This window comes from Pempheris klunzingeri, chromosome 9, assembly GCF_042242105.1.
Source record: "Pempheris klunzingeri isolate RE-2024b chromosome 9, fPemKlu1.hap1, whole genome shotgun sequence".
In the NCBI taxonomy this organism is placed as follows: Eukaryota; Metazoa; Chordata; class Actinopteri; order Acropomatiformes; family Pempheridae; genus Pempheris; species Pempheris klunzingeri.
In genome coordinates, this window is record NC_092020.1 from 5,685,799 (window position 1) to 5,703,160 (window position 17,362).

The 17,362-nt window shown below is 42.4% G+C and overlaps 2 protein-coding genes across 2 annotated transcripts; one reads left to right on the forward strand and one right to left on the reverse strand.

The window, feature by feature from the left end:
* Window positions 1–837: 837 nt before the first annotated feature.
* Window positions 838–14,554, forward strand: brd8b (bromodomain containing 8b). Its single transcript, XM_070836448.1, has 17 exons — window positions 838–868; window positions 1,828–1,924; window positions 2,876–2,945; window positions 3,073–3,122; window positions 3,253–3,375; window positions 3,462–3,542; window positions 4,212–4,276; window positions 4,754–4,920; window positions 5,421–5,706; window positions 5,783–5,925; window positions 6,122–6,560; window positions 6,650–6,687; window positions 6,787–6,986; window positions 7,391–7,483; window positions 8,106–8,174; window positions 8,413–8,698; window positions 13,132–14,554. The coding sequence occupies exons 1-17, from the start codon at window positions 850–852 to the stop codon at window positions 13,189–13,191; spliced, it is 2,286 nt and encodes a 761-aa protein (XP_070692549.1). The 5' UTR covers window positions 838–849; the 3' UTR covers window positions 13,192–14,554.
* Window positions 14,555–15,068: 514 nt separating this feature from the next.
* On the reverse strand, window positions 15,069–16,657 carry LOC139207270 (DNA damage-inducible transcript 4-like protein). The gene is made up of 2 exons (XM_070836942.1): window positions 16,280–16,657; window positions 15,069–15,875 (listed from the first exon to the last, which is right to left on the reverse strand). Exons 1-2 carry the CDS (start codon window positions 16,455–16,457, stop codon window positions 15,430–15,432), a joined length of 624 nt encoding a protein of 207 aa, XP_070693043.1. The 5' UTR covers window positions 16,458–16,657; the 3' UTR covers window positions 15,069–15,429.
* Between the last annotated feature and the right edge of the window lie 705 nt (window positions 16,658–17,362).

Genomic DNA, 17,362 nt, shown 5'->3' on the forward strand with positions numbered 1-17,362 from the left:
TCACAGACCTTTACACACTCTCCTGGTAGGTTTGTCAGGGCTCAGCACAACCTCGCCATCAATATGAGGACTCTGGTTGGTTTGTAGAGTCAGCAAACAACTTATTACACCACACTCTACCCATCAAACCTTATATTTGCTGACCTTCGGTGCTTTGACTTCTCGCTTTGCTGCACTGAGTGTACTGTACTGTGTGGTGTGTCAGTACACTGTCGTGTGTGTTTACAGGTCTGTGGTCAGAGGTGAGACAGATTGGAAATTTTGAACAATGGTTTTTATTCTACAAATGCAGGTGGTGTTTTTCATGGTGGTCTCTGATATTCATTCATTCACTATGTCTAAATCTGAGTGGTTTCCCTCAAACAAGATATTTATTAAACCCATATACATTTAACAACTTTTTTTCATTTAACCTTTTTTGTATTCCTGACAATGCTGAGAGGGTTTATAAACCATTATTTTGAGAGATTCAATTTACAGTAACTATTTAAATGCATGAAATACAAAAACAAATGTAGAGAAAAAGGTCAGAAAGCTTCACAAGCCCTAATATTTTTTTAAATCCTGACTACAGCCCTGCTCACAACACCAACTAACTAAATTAAAAAAGCATCTGCTAGTGACACTGAGACCCAACAGCCGTCGTGGGTTCAACCCAACATAACGACATAAATACGACATTAGAATAGTCAGCCTATTAACTCCTGACTGCAGTCTGTCAAACGTACTTATTTTATTAACCTAATAAATCTTTCAGCTCTCGCTCAGATTCCAATTCACCGCTACGTCTGTGTGTAACACTGAAAACTGTCCGGCGGAAGTTGTGTTCACGGCCTTATCACAAAAGAAATGGCGAGCGGTATCGGCAGTGAGTAATATTTTCTGACTCTTTCTCGATTTTATGAGTGGTTTTATACCAGAAACGAGCACTAAGCAAACTTCAATGATTGCAACTAGTTTAGTTTGGTCGGACCCAGCAGCGCTGCTGCTGATAAAACGTTACACATTGCAACTGTGTGTGCTTCGTGAAAGTGTCCCCCGTAATCATTGCTAAGCTAACGCTAGTATGTTGATATTGGCTAACGCTAAATATATGTTGTTGCTTACAGAATTGTATGTCTTATGAACATGCCTTCATTAGTTTCGTATGCTCTTTAAATTTCAACTTACTTGTAAAATATAAGGAGTGCTGTAATAAAACCCCTTAACATGAATTTAGCTACCAAGTTAAGAACAACAGTGTAGCTAACCGTAGCTAGCAAGCTAACTTTGATAAATAATAAAAACCTTGTAGTCAGCGAAGCAGCGCGGCCGCTGTTGGCTTTTATATTTATTATGTGTACATCATCAATACAACACAGACCTATGGGGGTTTTTGGGGAGGGGTGGGGTTATGGGCACAAGACCGCCATAATTGTTCCGGGAGAAGAACAAAACAAAACAAACCAGAGCAGGCAGTGATACTGAACCTGAGATATAAGCAAAAAAAAGTGCAATGAAGACTGATTTATCAGCTCTGACAGAGATTACCGCCGCTCATCGCTTTGTATTGTTTATCCCTGTTTATGTTTATGTGCTTTCTTGCACACATGCACAAGTATATTAAGTGTAAATGGTTGAATAACAAAAAAATGAGGTCAAACAGAGTAAGGAAAATGCAAAATAGGCCAAATGTATTTGTTCTATTGGGACTGAGGGTTGCAGTTTAAATGTTGGACTTTAATTGACATGTTGTCTGTGCAAAGCGTTTCTTTTCTACATATTAAAGCCTTCCAAGAGCACCTGCACATGTAATAATTTCTGTTTGTGTTTGTACTTCTTTCGCAGAACACAAGATACTGAATGTGGGGCCCACTGAGCCCTGGTCAGTCAGGGAGAAACTGTGCCTGGCCTCCTCTGTTATGAGGAGTGGCGACCAGAACTGGTAAAAAGAAAAGCCCCACGATAGTCTTTGTCTTTCACTCACGGAACAGCCGCAGAAAAGAGACAAATTTCTGCCTGTTGTAGAAGAACATGCATCCATATGTCAGGCTGAAGTACAATAAGGAGAAAACAGGGATGTATTAAGAAAAATGCCTCACAATCAAAATCAGCATGTCACAATTCTATGTCTGTCTGTGTTTGAACACGATCAGTGGTACAGCACAGTGGCTACCAGTGCACAGACACCATATCTGTTAGCTCTTATTAGCTAAAAGGATGAATACTGCTGCATCTTATCCGTTAAATGCAGATGTCAGCCCCGGTGTTTTCAGATAGAAGTTTCTGGTAGCCAGTATTGTGTGCTCATATTTAATATTGTAACCACTAAAGCATCCCTAAAAAAGATAAAGTAGATAAGTATTAAAGTATATAAGAAGAAGATGCTGTCCACATAAAACAACCTATACAAACGTATCAGTCCGAGTATCTTATAACATCTGAAGGCTTTTTGTAACTGTTATCTATTTGCCCCTAAATAGACTGAACAGTTTCTCTTTAAAATTAGCATATTGGCTCTCATATATTCTGTCGAGATCATGGCGACAAAGTGCTGGTACTGTTAAATCTGGTCTCCATTCTCATCACTAGAGGTCAAACTAGGGCAAGTTACAGTTTCCCAATGGTGACAGGTAGGATCTCACATGACTTGACATTCCATAAGCCATTTTAAAGGTACAGTGTGCAGGATTTAGTGGCATCTTGGTGAAGCTGCAGATTAGTCAGAAATAATGGACTCAAATGTGAATGGTGAAACATACAAAAATAGATCACTGCTGCCGTGTCTTTGCTTTTTTCACACCCTGAGCTCCTTCTGCCTGTCTTCATGCATTTATTTTCTGATAGTTTTCTCAACATGTGTGTCCATTCTGAGGATTTCCTCTCTGTCCTCCAGGGTGTCTGTAAGTAGAGCCATCAAGCCTTTCTCAGAGCCTGGCCGTCCACCTGACTGGTTCTCACAGAAGGTGAGAAAGCTACAAACCTAAAAATCATTCTCTCCATTTGTCTTTTGAGTGGATAACTATGTTTAGCTCTCCTCAGGCCAGGACTAACATTCACCTCAGGATAACAAATTTTCTCTCTGTTTCTCAGCACTGTGCCTCACAATACTCAGAGCTGCTGGAGGCCACAGAAGCACCAAAGTCAGTATTATAATATAGACACACACATCTGTGTTCATAGTTGTAATGAAAATGAAAATATGATTTTTTTTTCATCAGAAGTTAAATATTTTGTGAGCTAACTTAGTGTTTGTGCCCTTCTTTGCTCCAGGCGTAAGCGTGGCGAAAAGGGTGAGGTGGTTGAAACCAGTGAAGATGTCATCGTTCGTAGGCTAACCGCTGAGAGGATAGAGGAACTGAAAAAACTCCTCCGGGATACGCAGGAGCAGTACAGGTACATACACATGTACAAGATGTGTTAAAAGATGTTAGAGCAGGGAGACCTGACCTTTAATCCTCCTGTGCTTTCTGTCCTGACAGGAAGTTGAAGAAGGAAGTGGATTTGATACAGACGGGTCACATGGACTCCCAGCTGAAGGAGCTGTGGGCAGAGATCACACTGTAAGACTCATATCAGTTCTTCTGGTTGATACCAATCATTTTCAAGCTTTCTTTTACTATACAATTTATAAGTCACTGTTTTCAAATTCAAAACACCAAGACATAAGTATATAACTACATGTACCGTATAAGTAGATCAGCACAGGTATGTGAATAGTTACGTCATTTGCTTAGTAGCTCTGTTAGTTCATTTCTTGGGTCCACAAAGTGAGATGGAAGTGGATGGATTGCCATGGCATTGGGTACAAACATTATGGTCCTTAGAAGATGAATCCAACTGAAGTAACATTTATTTATCCATTTCTGTCCAAAAATGTCTGTTATATATTATTAAGCCGTCTAGAAAATCCTTATGGGCAGTCCACATAGAAAGTGTTATATTGTTTGAACAAAGCTCCCAGTCTGTCTGTGAGCTCGTTTCACTAACTTTACAGGCAGATTCTCTACACTTGCAGAGTGCTGCATTTTATAGGTGCAGAAATAACAACAGCTGTCAGTGATGACACAAAAAGACAGTGATTCATAAACAATGATTTACCGCTCACTGCTATAGTGAGGACACAGCCATAGTCTGTGTCGGTCAGTGAGTAAAAACACAGATATAATTCCTGTAACACCCCAACACTTGTCATTACAATGCACCTGACTTGTGTGATTTCCCAACCTCAGAAAGAAGAAGCAGGATGAGGAGGAGGCGGAACAAAAGAGGAAAGCCACAGAAACAGCGTACCAAGGTAGGGTCAGTCTCCATATTCAGAAAACCTGAATATCTTGTGGGCATTTTGTGAACTTCATAGTTATCTCTGTCATAGGTGTGTCACTGCCCATACATGACCTGGTATGCCTGAAGGTGTTGAAGCTGCATCAAAATATGATAGATTTCATTAGATGTCTGTCAGTACATTCTGTATCCTATATCAAATACAATATCTACTATTTTTCCAAATAAAAACTGTATGGTTTTGCTCACAATCTTAATGATTTTGTATGTAAAATAAGTCAAATGGTCCTTTTTAAAAATGTAGACATAGCGTCAAAACCAACAGAAAATAAGATGTTATAGGACACGATATATACATATTTATACTCCAGGGAGGGTTTTTCCAGTCAAAATGCAACAATTCTGCCACTAATAGGCTGCTTTGCCCTTTTGTGCCTCTTGGAAATGTTTTTTTGTTACTTGTTAAGACGACCTTCTTTCTCCACCACAGCTCGTCAGGCGGTGAAAAACACACCCAAGCGTCTGCCCAGTGTTACCGTGCGTTCTCCTCTGGGTGCCAGCCCTCCCACCATGGACACTCAGGCCGACTCTTCGGCCCCCACGCCGCCCATGGATACTGGAGGTGTTGTCTCCGATGACACCACCACCCACTCAGTTGTAAGACCATACTCCTATGACACAGCGTTTGCCTTATATATTTATTTAGCAGTGATGAGATACCTCAACAATACTGTCAACACTGAGAGAAACTGTGTTAAATACAGGTTTCTTTATCTAGCAAAGACACTTCCAGTTCTTCTCTACACTAACATTTTTACCATCTCAAACTATGACATGAATTTGAATTCACAGAACGTAGTAGTGCTCAGAGTGATTGTATTTCTGTTGACACTCAGAGGTATACGTCAGGCTTTCTTGTAATAGATTTGGGGGTTGTCACATGCTGCAATTCAGCATCCAGATCACTGGTCAGATTAAAATAACTGAAATCAGCACAGACTTACTGTGGACTCAACAAAAGTGCCTTCTCTGTACCTCCAGTTTGTTTTTTGTCACAATATGGTGTTTGGCAATCCCAGCTCCATCTGGAAGAAAATTCTTCCGATATTGCTGCTCACGGTGCCAACGTCTGTCTGATTCTTTCCTGCCTCTGCCAGGCCCAGGGAGTCGGGGTGTTTCTACCAGCGACAGATGCTCCAGGACCAGGACCCAAAGATGGAGGCCTGGCTGTTCTAGTAGATGATTCCCCACAAAAGAGGCTCCTAGCCCAGAAGGCCACACCGCCACCCTCACCTCTTCTGTCAGAACTGCTGAAGAAAGGCAACCTCATCTCAGCCAGCCCCCGCCTGGTGGGGGAGGGAGACTCTACAGGAAGCCTCACCAATGGAGTACAGACAGCCACCGCAGCCACTGCCTTACCACCTGGCCATGAGGTTATCACAGGTAAATGTACTTTGTATGCACACAAATACACATAATTTTACTGTGGTCTTACTGACCCTCATGTGTTTGTTTGCAGAGGGTGAAGCTGAAGCTGCAGTGAAGGTAGAACTTGGTGAGGAGACGGGATTAGTAGAAGAGGACCTTGTAGCCGTGTCTTACATGGGAGACGAACTGGACCTGGAGACTGTAGGAGACATCATCGCCATCATAGAGGAGAAGGTACACACTATGTTTAATTGTAGTAATACTTATCCTGGATACCAAAAAGAGAAATTAGCTGTTGTTTATGGTTACTCCCTATTTGGTGGACAGTTTTCCTTGTTTACACCAGTAGATGAGTATGAACTCTTTTTTTTTTTTTTACTCCCTGTCTTTTTTTGCTATCTGGGCTCTGTCCTTCCCTCCTTCTTCCCAGGTCGATGACTCAGTGGAGGCCTTGGATGCAGCAGCTGTGGAAGCAGCTCTCTCTCTCTGTGAAGAGGCCGTCTCAGAAGGACACACCCTCCCCGGGCCCTGGGAGACCCAGGAGCTGAAGGCCTCAGACCCGGCACCCACAGTCCAGGACTCTGATGCGACACAAGAGTCTCAGGATGTGGCTGCAATGTCGGCCCTGATCCCCACAGGCATAGAGACCCAGAGCCAGCCAGAAACAAAAAGAGAAGAACAGCTCAAGGGAAACTGTGAGGCACCCGAGGTGACCGGAAGTGATGTCACCTCTTCTATTACCTCTGATGACGGTGCAACTGGAAGTGAGGTTACAGAGGAAGGCACGGCAGGGAAAGAGGCCACTGAAGCGACGGTTAAGAGTGAAGGAGAGGAATGGAGCCAGCCAGAGCCCAACCCACCTTGCCTAGGTGGGTGATGTACTTATGTAGACGCACACAAACACAGAAAGTGTTTTTATATACAAGTCTTCCTGATCACTTTCATTGTTCTCCTGTAGATTCTGAGGACAGCTCTGTGTCGGGGAAAGAGTCAAAGGTAACATATCTGTGCACACCGACACACATGCACAGCCTTTGCAAAAAAAAAAAAACCCAAAACAGTCATTTGACTCTATGCGTGTGTTCTTTAATTCAGGAGGTGAAGGAAGAGGAGGCGGGAAGTGAGGGGGACCCAGAAGAAGGGATGGAGCTGAAGGAGGAGTGTGGGGAGGGGGAGGGTCCCTATCTGTCGGAGGTGGAGCGGGCAGCCAGCGAAAGCGAAGACGGTTACGGCCCGCCCTCCCAACGCTACACAGCTGATTCACTGGCCAGCAGCCCGGCCTCTTCCTCCCAGCTGTACGTGTCCACTTGGTTGCAGAAAGAATTTTGATAATTGTGTCAAATAAGTATTTTCATCCATTGTCTACTATGTAGCGATAAAGTGGAATCAGGGCCATGTCCTAGGATAACCTCTGCCCTTATTGCAACATAACATTTTAGGAGAGATGCTGCTTTAAAACTAAAATAAGCTTAGCTGACATTTGTTATGAGCATTCATGGCACGACCTCTGAATCAGATGAGGACTCAGTTTCTCTGAGCTAAGCAGTCTTTGGCTGCTGACATAAAAAAAAAAAATCTAACAGTGTGCGCCTTTGTCTCTACTTGTGATTTCTCTTCTGCTTCCCGTTTCCCTTCACTGTGCTCTTCACAATCCTCTCTTCATTCCACCGTGTTTTCACTTTCTCTCTCTCTGCGTCAGTTCAACATGTGGCGAGGACCAGGAGGCAGTGCAGGCCCAGAAGATCTGGAAGAAAGCCATAATGCTGGTGTGGAGAGCCGCAGCCAACCACAGGTGGGGCTTCTTGGAATACGAAGAGAATTGAAGTCTTGGCGGTCCAAAATGCTTTAGCAATACCTCTGAGTCAATCCCTTTTTTAAGTGTCTCAATCTATTTAGTTTTAAGTCAGTCAATATATTTTTCCCTAAAATAAGTCAAAGTTTGAGTGTAGAACATTCCCAGAAGCAATATCAAGAACATGACCTAGCTGCAGCCCTACAGCCGCGCTATAAACATATTTTCCTGCTTTTAGTTGATTGTCTTCCCCATAAGTGCAAACCGAGGAGGAGGCAAGCATTATGTACTAAAATTACTAAATAAAATACTAAAACCAAAAATGTGTAAAACAAGCACAAAAGTAAGTGAGATGCTCTAATTAAGCTTCCCTCTAGACTGAACTTTATATCATCAGTTGTTTGTTAAGCAATGTTGCTTTTTTTGTGCCGTGTGGCAAACTTAAGATAGCACTAGTTTGAAAGATTCATGCCCACACTTGCAAAAATTAGATGGTGGTATTTTGGTAATTTTTTCTTCTTCACAAATCTCAGTAAGAATTAAAAACATTTTTTGTAAACCTTTAAATGCATGTCCCCAAACAATCAAAGGAAATCAGTTACTGAATTCATGTTTCTCTCAGGTATGCCAGTGTCTTCCTGCAGCCTGTGTCAGACGACATCGCACCTGGTTACCACAGCATCGTACATAGGTAAGAACACACATGCACCCGCTCGCTTCTTTAGTCAAATCACATCTCGCATCCACACATATTGTATGAACAACATATTCTGTCACATGCTGCAGAGAAACTGAAGTGAATTCATACCACTCCAAAGTTCTCCTTTGCGGCAAATAGTAATGAACCTTTGTTAAACAGCGATATGATGGTGAGTGTCTATGGTAACCATAACGTTTAATACATCTCTCTCTTCACGTTCCGGCTCCAGACCCATGGACCTGTCGGCCATTAAGAAGAACATTGAGTCCGGTGTGATCCGCACAACAGCCGAGTTCCAGCGCGACATCATGCTGATGTTTCAGAATGCCGTCATGTACAACTCGTCGGACCACGATGTGTACCACATGGCGCTAGAGATGCAGCGTGACGTCCTGGAGCACGTCCAGCAGTTCCTGGCCACCCAGCTCATCATGCAGACCTCGGAGAGCGCCATCTCCGCCAAGAGCCTCCGCGGCAGGGAGGGAAACCGTAAGCCAGGAGAGCCAGCTGAGAAGGTGGGTTGGGCGACTTGTTGGGGTTAAAATTAGAATTCCCTTGAAATGTTGTGAAAGTGCCAAACAAATCTAATTTTGGTAAAGAACTCTATAAACCTCCAAATCTAAAAATTCACTGTTAATGTTTGAAACTCAACGGTGAAACATGTTGAGTGTCAAAATATCAACAGTAAATCTGGAAGATATTTTGAGATGTGCAAGGGTTTATCAAACGCTGTTACGAAATGGTGTCCCACAATTCTTTCTAAATCAGAGTTCATCAGCTCCACCCAGCTTGAACCAAAGACGACATCCAATCAGAACAACTGAGAACACCTGAGTAGGTGTTCAGGGCTTTAATTAATGAGATATTTACAGGTGGTGGAAGGTCTCAGAGACATGCAGTTGTCTGTAAAGCAGATAAATATTATTTACACTCTCCATTTATATATTTGTGAAGGTTTTATTTATGAAATGGAAAAGTTGTTTCAAGCATTTGAATATTTATTATATTGTCCTGCTCTAGAATTTGGCTGTCTATACAAGGGCCCCCTGATAGTCGACCAAGCGTTAACTCCATTCGGGAGCTGCACCTTGTCAATATAAGGTCAATGCCAGACACAGGAAGTGGTGACACACATTCACTCAGTCAGTCACAGACAGACATTAACATTTACATGGCTGGTTCTTGTGGTTATTGCGTAGTTATCCAAAATCCAAAGTGAGGGATTTTTTTAGCGGGTAAAGCCGTGTTATACTGGGGTGAAATAAATTAACAAAATGTTCAGACAGCGTCCTTGCTGGTTTTTCCACACATTTTAAATCATCACCGCTCCTGCCGGTGCACTGCGACTCGCTTTACGCATGAACTTGTAACATTTAAATTTGAATGTCTTGTTACTCTGGTTTAGTATTTCTCTGTAATGTTGCACGATTTTAACAATGCTACTTGTAACTTTTCTTTTCAGCCCTGGAACTCATACGGTTTTGATGGTTCAGGGTTTGGGTTGACTTTGCCACATTTAAACACTATTTCCTGCTGCATCAGATTATATACTATATCCTAACATGGTATTGATCACCACTGATGAGTGTGTGTGCTGTTCCCCTCCATAGATATGGGACAGTTTGGTAATGTGAATAAATAGAAATGAAACTGCCTCATTTTATAGGAGAAACCGTTTCACCCTCCGTTCTGCAGAGACAATGGACCAACTTTTGACATTTTACTGGACGAGACATTACATTCAACTATACCGTTATACACATGTCACTTAAATCCATGCTATTTTATCATTATCTATATTGATGTGGACTAATGTGTCGCTCAGTATCATCTTTTTTTAAAGAGTGAAGTACCACAGCCAAGTGTGGACACAATAAATGATTTTGGCGTCAGTGTCTCAAAAACCTGGCACTATATATATTTGCATTCACATCAGCATCATACAAGTCAGACATGCACTCGATGTTGAATACATGAGACACTTGGAGACGTCTGGTCAACTACAACAATGTGTGTCAGTGGAATAATAAATAATAATCCCTGGTCTTGACTTCCCAGCTGATTCATGTCCTGCATGTTGGCTGCACCTCTCCTCACTAACTTCTGTCTGTCTGCATCCGCCTGTCACTGACTCAACTGTCTGCTGTTGTCCGCAGTGAATTTTAATGTTCGCTTGTGTGTGTGTGTGTGTGTGTGTGTGTGTGTTACTTTGTCTTAACGGTGTGAACGTGGGAGTCTTGACTGTGTGTGTAACAGGGTTGCTGTTGTTTGTGGCAGTATAACAGAGCTTAGTTCCAGACAGGAATTACTTCACGGGAAATCCAGAAGTATGGGAGAATTTTACAAATGGTCTGCGGTACATAATATATTTGACAAATTGCTCCACAAATGTATTAAATGTTTTTAAAAAATCAGCGGTCTCTCTACAGCAAAGCGCAAGTGGAGATGAAATGAGACTGTTGTAGCCTTTTAAAAAATTTGCTGAACAGTATTTAAAAGAACATATTTCACACATTGAAGTACGACTGAATGAAAGTCATGATATTTTCATAGGGGTCGTGAAGGGAACTGTTGTATGGTGTTTGTGTGTATGGGAGTGTGTTTGCATGCTTGTGTATGTGCCTGATCGTCTCTGGTGTGTTAATCTACGTCTGTGTGTGTGTGTGTGTCTGTATACATCAATCTAACTATTTACTATCTGCATATAGGGGCGTGAGTGTGTGTCTGTCTTTTTGACGTGTGAATATACGTGTGTGTGTGTGTGTGTGTGTGTGTGTGTGTGTGTGTGCTGTGCAGCGGTCAAATGGAGCTCGTTCCTCTGTGTGCTTCTGTCTTTGACGCAGACTTGTATGAAACTTGCTTTCTCACGCACATGTGTGTGTTTTCTCTCTCTTTCTCACTCCAATGTTTGTCCTCCTACAGGACAGTGTCCCAATGGCCTCTCCTGCTTTCCTTCTCTCTCTCTTTGTAAGTATTCAGGTTCTCCCTCAGATTTCACCAGAACCAGGCCACGCTCCGCACACGCTTGCCCCAACGCAAACGCACACAAAAACACAATGCAACACACTCTTTACACATCTGCCTATACCGCTCATCTCTTTTCTTTCTGTTCTTTCTTTTATTTTAGTGGCATTTAAGGAAGTAAAATAGTACTAAACAGTGCTAATTAGTTAAGTCATTAGAACCTTCAGTCCTATTATTGGTGTGTATCAACAATAATGTAACTGTAAATGTTCAGTAATCATTCAACAGTTCCCTCTCAGATCATGTTAGTGTGCTCCCTGTCTGAGCTGGGAATGAAAACTAAACAAAAAGCCACCAACCACTCTTCTTAAAAAAGCCTTGTCCATTTTCGAACTTTGCAAGAGGATAAAACAGATCCTCATGAGTAGAGCTGAAAAATCAGTCAGACCAATGTTAGCTTATGTCGGTAACGGTGTTTATGTCTGATAAGTGATATGAAATTACAGCACAGAAATGCCAGACTAGGTTTGACAATGTCATGGTCACATAGTTTGTCCATAGTTTGTGTGCGGAGTATGTATCTGATCTGTTTGTCACAATCAAAAAGCGAAAATTACAAAAGACCGATACATCACCATCAGTTTTTTTTCTTTTTTTGATATCCGTATTGGCCTAAAATATTCAGTATCAGTCAAGCTATACTCATAGCATCAAGTTCAACACTAATATTTATAACCATTAAAATAATTCAAACTGTAACATGATGTCTAAAACGCTTTCCTAAAAATAAGAAATGGAAGTAATTTCTCTGAGTGTTCAAGTTAAAATGACTAACACTAAATATTGTAACTAAATCAGAGTCGGAGTTGGAAATAAAAACATTGTGATATTATTTATTATGAGTTTAACACTCAAACTGGGATCGGCTTCATCGGGGATGTGGCTGTGGTTTGATCAGATTTGACTGACAGTTGCCTGGCAACACAACTGCCATCTGACTGGTTCAGATGTTGCTGAATCCCGATTGGTGCACACAAACATGTGACATCACCTTATTCTGACCGCACCACCTCAAACCAGGAAGAAGAGCTCAGGGAAAAAAGACATACAGGAATCTCTCATGTGAAATAGCTAAAGATGTCCTGTTTAGGTATGCAGGACCCCGCCCACACTCGCAGTGAGCGTCAGGACAGTAAGATAGCACTGTTTGTTTGTCTTCTGATGTCCTTTCAGTCAAACCTGATCACCTGTTTGACTTGAGACACGTCAGACTTTCTCTAATGCTTCTTTGTTTTCCCTGTTAGTGTAAAGTAGTTATCTAGCCAGTCAGGTTTTACAACAGTTGTGATGGCAAGATGAAAGGTAGTGTTGCTCCAACCATCAAGCTAATAAACTGTAGGATCAAATGCTCAGTAGCACTGAAGAACAAGCCTGACCAACAGTCCGCTGTGTAGACGTGAGGATTACAGTCAGATTAAAGGGCCGCTTTGTCTCTCACTCTTTGTCACTTTGACATTTTCACACACACCTCTGAACACACTGTCCGTGTCACCCTCATAAACTTTAAGTTCTGTTTGGACACAATATCCTCACACACACACACACACACACACAGGCTCCAGTAACCTTCCATCACCCGAGCTTCCGTCGACCTTCGGTTAACGACCCCATGCCGGTTTCCTGTGTTTTTCTGTTTACGTGTGATTGTCCGTGTCTCTGCATGTTCTAATTTCTTTTCTCCTTCTTTTCTTTTCAAATCTTCCTTTTTTGATCATCATTGTGTTTTTTTTTTTCTGTTCTTCATTTGGGGAGGAAGCCTTCCGAGGTGGACTGTGCCGTTTTGTTTGTGCGGAGCTCAGTCGTGTGAGGAGGCCCGCCACAGGGCCTCTGTTCACTCTATCCAGCTGACCTGTGACCTCTACACCCATATGCTAATAACGTTCTCTCTTGCTCCGTTTCTCTTTGATCTGTCTCTCTGCTGCAGGACGGAGGCACCAGGGGTCGCCGTAGCGCCATGGAGGCCGACCTCAAAATGAAGAAATAGACTGAGATTTCATACAACAAGACACTTTATGAGACACAAACAGCCAATCAGAGGTGGTGGAGCTGAATACTTAGTGCTCACTTTGATTGTTTTCTGAAGAGGACTGTGTGTTTGTGTGTGTGTGTGTGTGTATGCGTGTGCGTGTGTGTGCGTGCGTGCGTGCGCTTGAGCTGCATCAAGCCTCCTCTTTCCCCGTCCATATGACGGTTAATGTGCAGCGCACCACTTTCCCCAGTTATCATTTCACCAGCGAGGGACGCCGTTCATCACCTCCCTCTGCTGTGGAGAGAAACAAAATATTGTCACCAGCAAAAGTTTGTTTGGGATCAAATGACGGAGGGCAGGGAATCACAGATGCATTAATACTGGTACTGCAAGTTGGGCCAACAGCGAATGCAGACAAGATACTGAATCTATATCTGTCTGATCACTGCTAAAATATGATCCACTTAAAAAGCAATCAGAAATCTGAACAACTGGATTTTCTTCCTTTTTGATAAGTGTAATAAAGGGTTGCAGTCCTCATTAAGAAAAGATGATCACATCACCACACCGGTGGGTTTTGTCCGGTTAACTTATTGGTGGGCGAGAATGCCCCCCCCCTGTGTTGTCAGTGTTTTAGCCCGTTAGCTGCAAATTGTATTTACATTTCTGCTCACTGTTTTCCAAAAGGCAAAAGGTTTTAGATTAACTGCGTACCCTCAGGCAGCCCTGAGCTTCCCTTAAATTCAGTAAGAAATCGGTCTCATAGGAAGCAGAGATGTGAACGCTGCTGGAAACCATGTTTTGCTTTAACCTCAACAGTGTGGTACTGCCACTGTGAGCAGGAACCCTCTTTTAGTTTGGTGTTGCATTCAGGTACACTCAGGCATCTGATAACTGTACGTCTTTCAAGTCCAGAGTGTGATAGGTAGTATCATGGTGAAATGCATATTGGTTGTGTTTTTTTTTGGTGTTTATAAAGTTACTGTTCTGGAGCAGACTTTTTATGTTCCAGATGTCTGAGCGTCCTTGAAAGCACCAACAGAGTTTACAAAACAGCAAAGCAGTTCCTGCTCCTGGATGCACCACCATGTCATGATACAAGCACCGGCATGTAACTTTGACCAAAAATAGAAAGTCAACAGGAAACCAGTAGCTGCCTTTCAAGGTACAGAATCAGTCTAATCTAAAATCAAACTAAAAAAAAAAAACAATAATATACATATAATCAATGTATTCTGTGTAAGATGGTTGGCAGTAATGTCAGATACATGTATTTTGTTGAGTTAACTAATGGGCTAAGACTGTGTGGAGATTGTTGTTGCTGAAATAGCACTGATGAGTACCTGCTCGTCACTTAGGATGTAGCCACAGTGTGCTATGTAAATAGCATAAGAAACCTGTTTGTGTCACGTGTGTTAGATGGGAGTACAAAAACAAGTTTTGTACCTGTGAGATGGATCATGTAGAGATTTGTGTTTGGGTAGCTGATACATGCATCATGTGTTCTGTTGTACATTTGTTAAATAAAAAAATTATTTGATCTAAGTCACATCAGTTTTATTCATGGAATTTATTTTATTGTCTCAGTCACTACATGGAGATTTTACGTGGTAGAGGGATTTCTTTAGCAACGTGACTCCAAGCTTTCTTGTAAATCTGATATCAGCTGCATTCAGGTACAAATGGGCTTAGTGAAATTATCTTTCACACTTTGTCTTGTGTAATCATTTTCACTTTAACAACTCAAAGAGTTGTTTAATTCATTAAGTATCGGCCCATAATTTTTAGCAGGTGTCATGAATATCTTTTTACAGTATACTCTATATGTAGACTCATCTACTGCTGTATTGGCTCTGGTCCTCAGTATTAGGAACTACAATAACACAACGGAATTGTGTAAAAAGTTTATTTCATAATTGCATAAATAACAAATGTAAAGTACAGTAAAGGAATGAGACCCATCTGTTTTTATGTTTACAGTGTACACTTCGAACATTCACCCATTCTGTGCAAAATACTGCAGTCATGTTGGCTACAGAGAAGGAAAACGAGTGGCTGGACCTCCTGGTCTAAGTTGGACATTCATACTTAGAAGAATCTTCCTTAGAACACACAGAAAATTAAGCATGTTCCCGTGTGGTTCAGGCCAAACCTTGTGCATGTAGCCCAACATCAACATAAGGTTTAGAAATACATTCACACAAAAAGAAGAGGTAAACAGTGAAAGAGGGGTTTACAGTCTCAGCTTCACCCCTAGCTGAAATCATGAATGACAGGGCTGGCAGAGGAGTAGAGCTTCCTCTTCACCAGCCGGTACTCCGATCTCAGCTTTAACACTTTGCTGGTATTGAAGATGTGCATAAGTGGCGGCCAGCCGCCGTCTTTGTCTGCCTTGAAGATCACAGACAGTTCAAATGTCGGGGTGACACTTGGGTCCGGGAGGATGCTCCCCACAGCCGTCAGGCCATCTTTGCCCTCCACATAGACCTTGATGGAGGCACCCCAGATCCCGCAGGGCTCATCAGCAGAGGAGCGCACCACGTCCTGGCCCACCCTGGTGGTCATCTGGCGAGGCAGCAGCAGCACCTGGCAGTGGAGGGTGGCAGCTTTGGCCTGAGTCAGGCAGCGCTCGATCTGCTGGGTCACATCCTGCTGAAGGAGCTGCTCCTCGTGCTCCAGACCAGCATCCACGGTGGAAACTGTAAGAAGAGACCAGAACTGTCAGAAACAGGCTCCATGACATGTCAGTCTGTCTGTCACTGTTAAAAAGTTTGGTGTTTATGCTCATATCTAATTTACACAATAATTCCAGTGCAATGAAGCAATAAACTACTTGTATCATGTGATAAGTGTCTTGCAGTACTGTACTAAAACTAAATCAGAATAAAGGCTTTGAATCAGCAGCTGGGAGGAGAGGCAGTGTGAGCCTGCGATCAGCTGATCCAAGACCTGGGTAAGTTACATCAGAAAACACCTCCACCGTGTAGATCAGCCAATTATTTTGTTCTTCCGCCAAATTATATAGTTCTTATAGGCAACCATTGTGATCACTGCAACCCTGGAGCATTCATTTCAAAATGTCCAACTTCTTAAAACAACTTACAAGGCGAGTTGTTGTCTCTCTCATCCCAGCTGTCGACGCTCCCCCGCCGGGCAGAGCTCGGCTTGAGCTCCGGGGATGAGCGCTGGGAAAAGTACTTTCCGATCATTTCTACGACGCTTTCTTCCACCGACTGGACTGGAGCTCCGTGTCCGAAGAGCAGAGCCGCGGTAGAGACCATCCTGATTCCTGGGTGTGAAGCTCCGGGGTCTCCTCCAAGCGCTTGGTCTGTGTCTTCTCCATTAATCGAGTGGGTCGAGTAGAGCAGCGAGCAGCGGGCGGCGCGGAGCTTTTATACCGGAGGAGGCTGTCATTGCATCAGCTGGGCTCTGTGACGGGGGCGGGGCTAGCGGCTCAACCCGGAAGCTTCCTGACGGGGCTCACGCAACATGTCCCGAGGTTACACACACACACACACACGGACAGACAGAGAGACAGAGAGACAGGCAGACAAAGTAGCTGAGGTAGAAGAAGAGAAGTGAAGTATATTAACTTTTGCTCGTGTTCTCTTACTTTTATTAATCTTCCTCTCTGTGACAGACATTAGCCACCTAGCTAGCTAGCTAGCTGCTAGCACAGTGTGGCCAGTAGCATTAAAGCTAATCCGTATTTTACAGCTGTTTATACTTAATAATAACCACAACTGTGAAACTATATCAATTATAGAGGAAGGAAACAGACACGGTGCAGCAGAGACAAATGTATTGGTGATACACTAGTTGAGGTTTTCTAAAATTAAAGTTACTAGTTATGTCACAGATTAAAAATTTACTGCAATTAGGTATAATTTTATGGAGCTTGTACTTCACTGAGTGTGTCCATTTTATAAATATTGCACTGTTTACTCCACTACAATCATTTGATAACTGTTCAGATTAACAACACAACATATAATAAACTAATAAAAGATGATGTAATATTACAGATTAAGATAAAACCTTACTGATACTCTAGGTGGTGGAAATCCACAAACTACTCAGAGTATCTAGGTCAGCTGAAAAGGTGTCAAATGCAAAACGTGTCCACAGCATTTAATTTAATTTAATATAATTATATAGAAAATAAAGTGTCCAGTAATAAATGAAT

Coding starts and splice junctions, on each gene's coding strand:
- LOC139207270 (XM_070836942.1), bottom strand. CDS start 16,457: ATGGTCTCTACCGCGGCTCTGCTCTTCGGACACGGAGCTCCAGTCCAG. Junction 15,876..16,279: donor GAGAGACAACAACTCGCCTT/GTAAGTTGTTTT, acceptor CTCTTCTTACAG/TTTCCACCGTGGATGCTGGT.
- brd8b (XM_070836448.1), top strand. Junction 2,946..3,072: donor CTGACTGGTTCTCACAGAAG/GTGAGAAAGCTA, acceptor TCTGTTTCTCAG/CACTGTGCCTCACAATACTC. Junction 7,484..8,105: donor AGAGCCGCAGCCAACCACAG/GTGGGGCTTCTT, acceptor TGTTTCTCTCAG/GTATGCCAGTGTCTTCCTGC.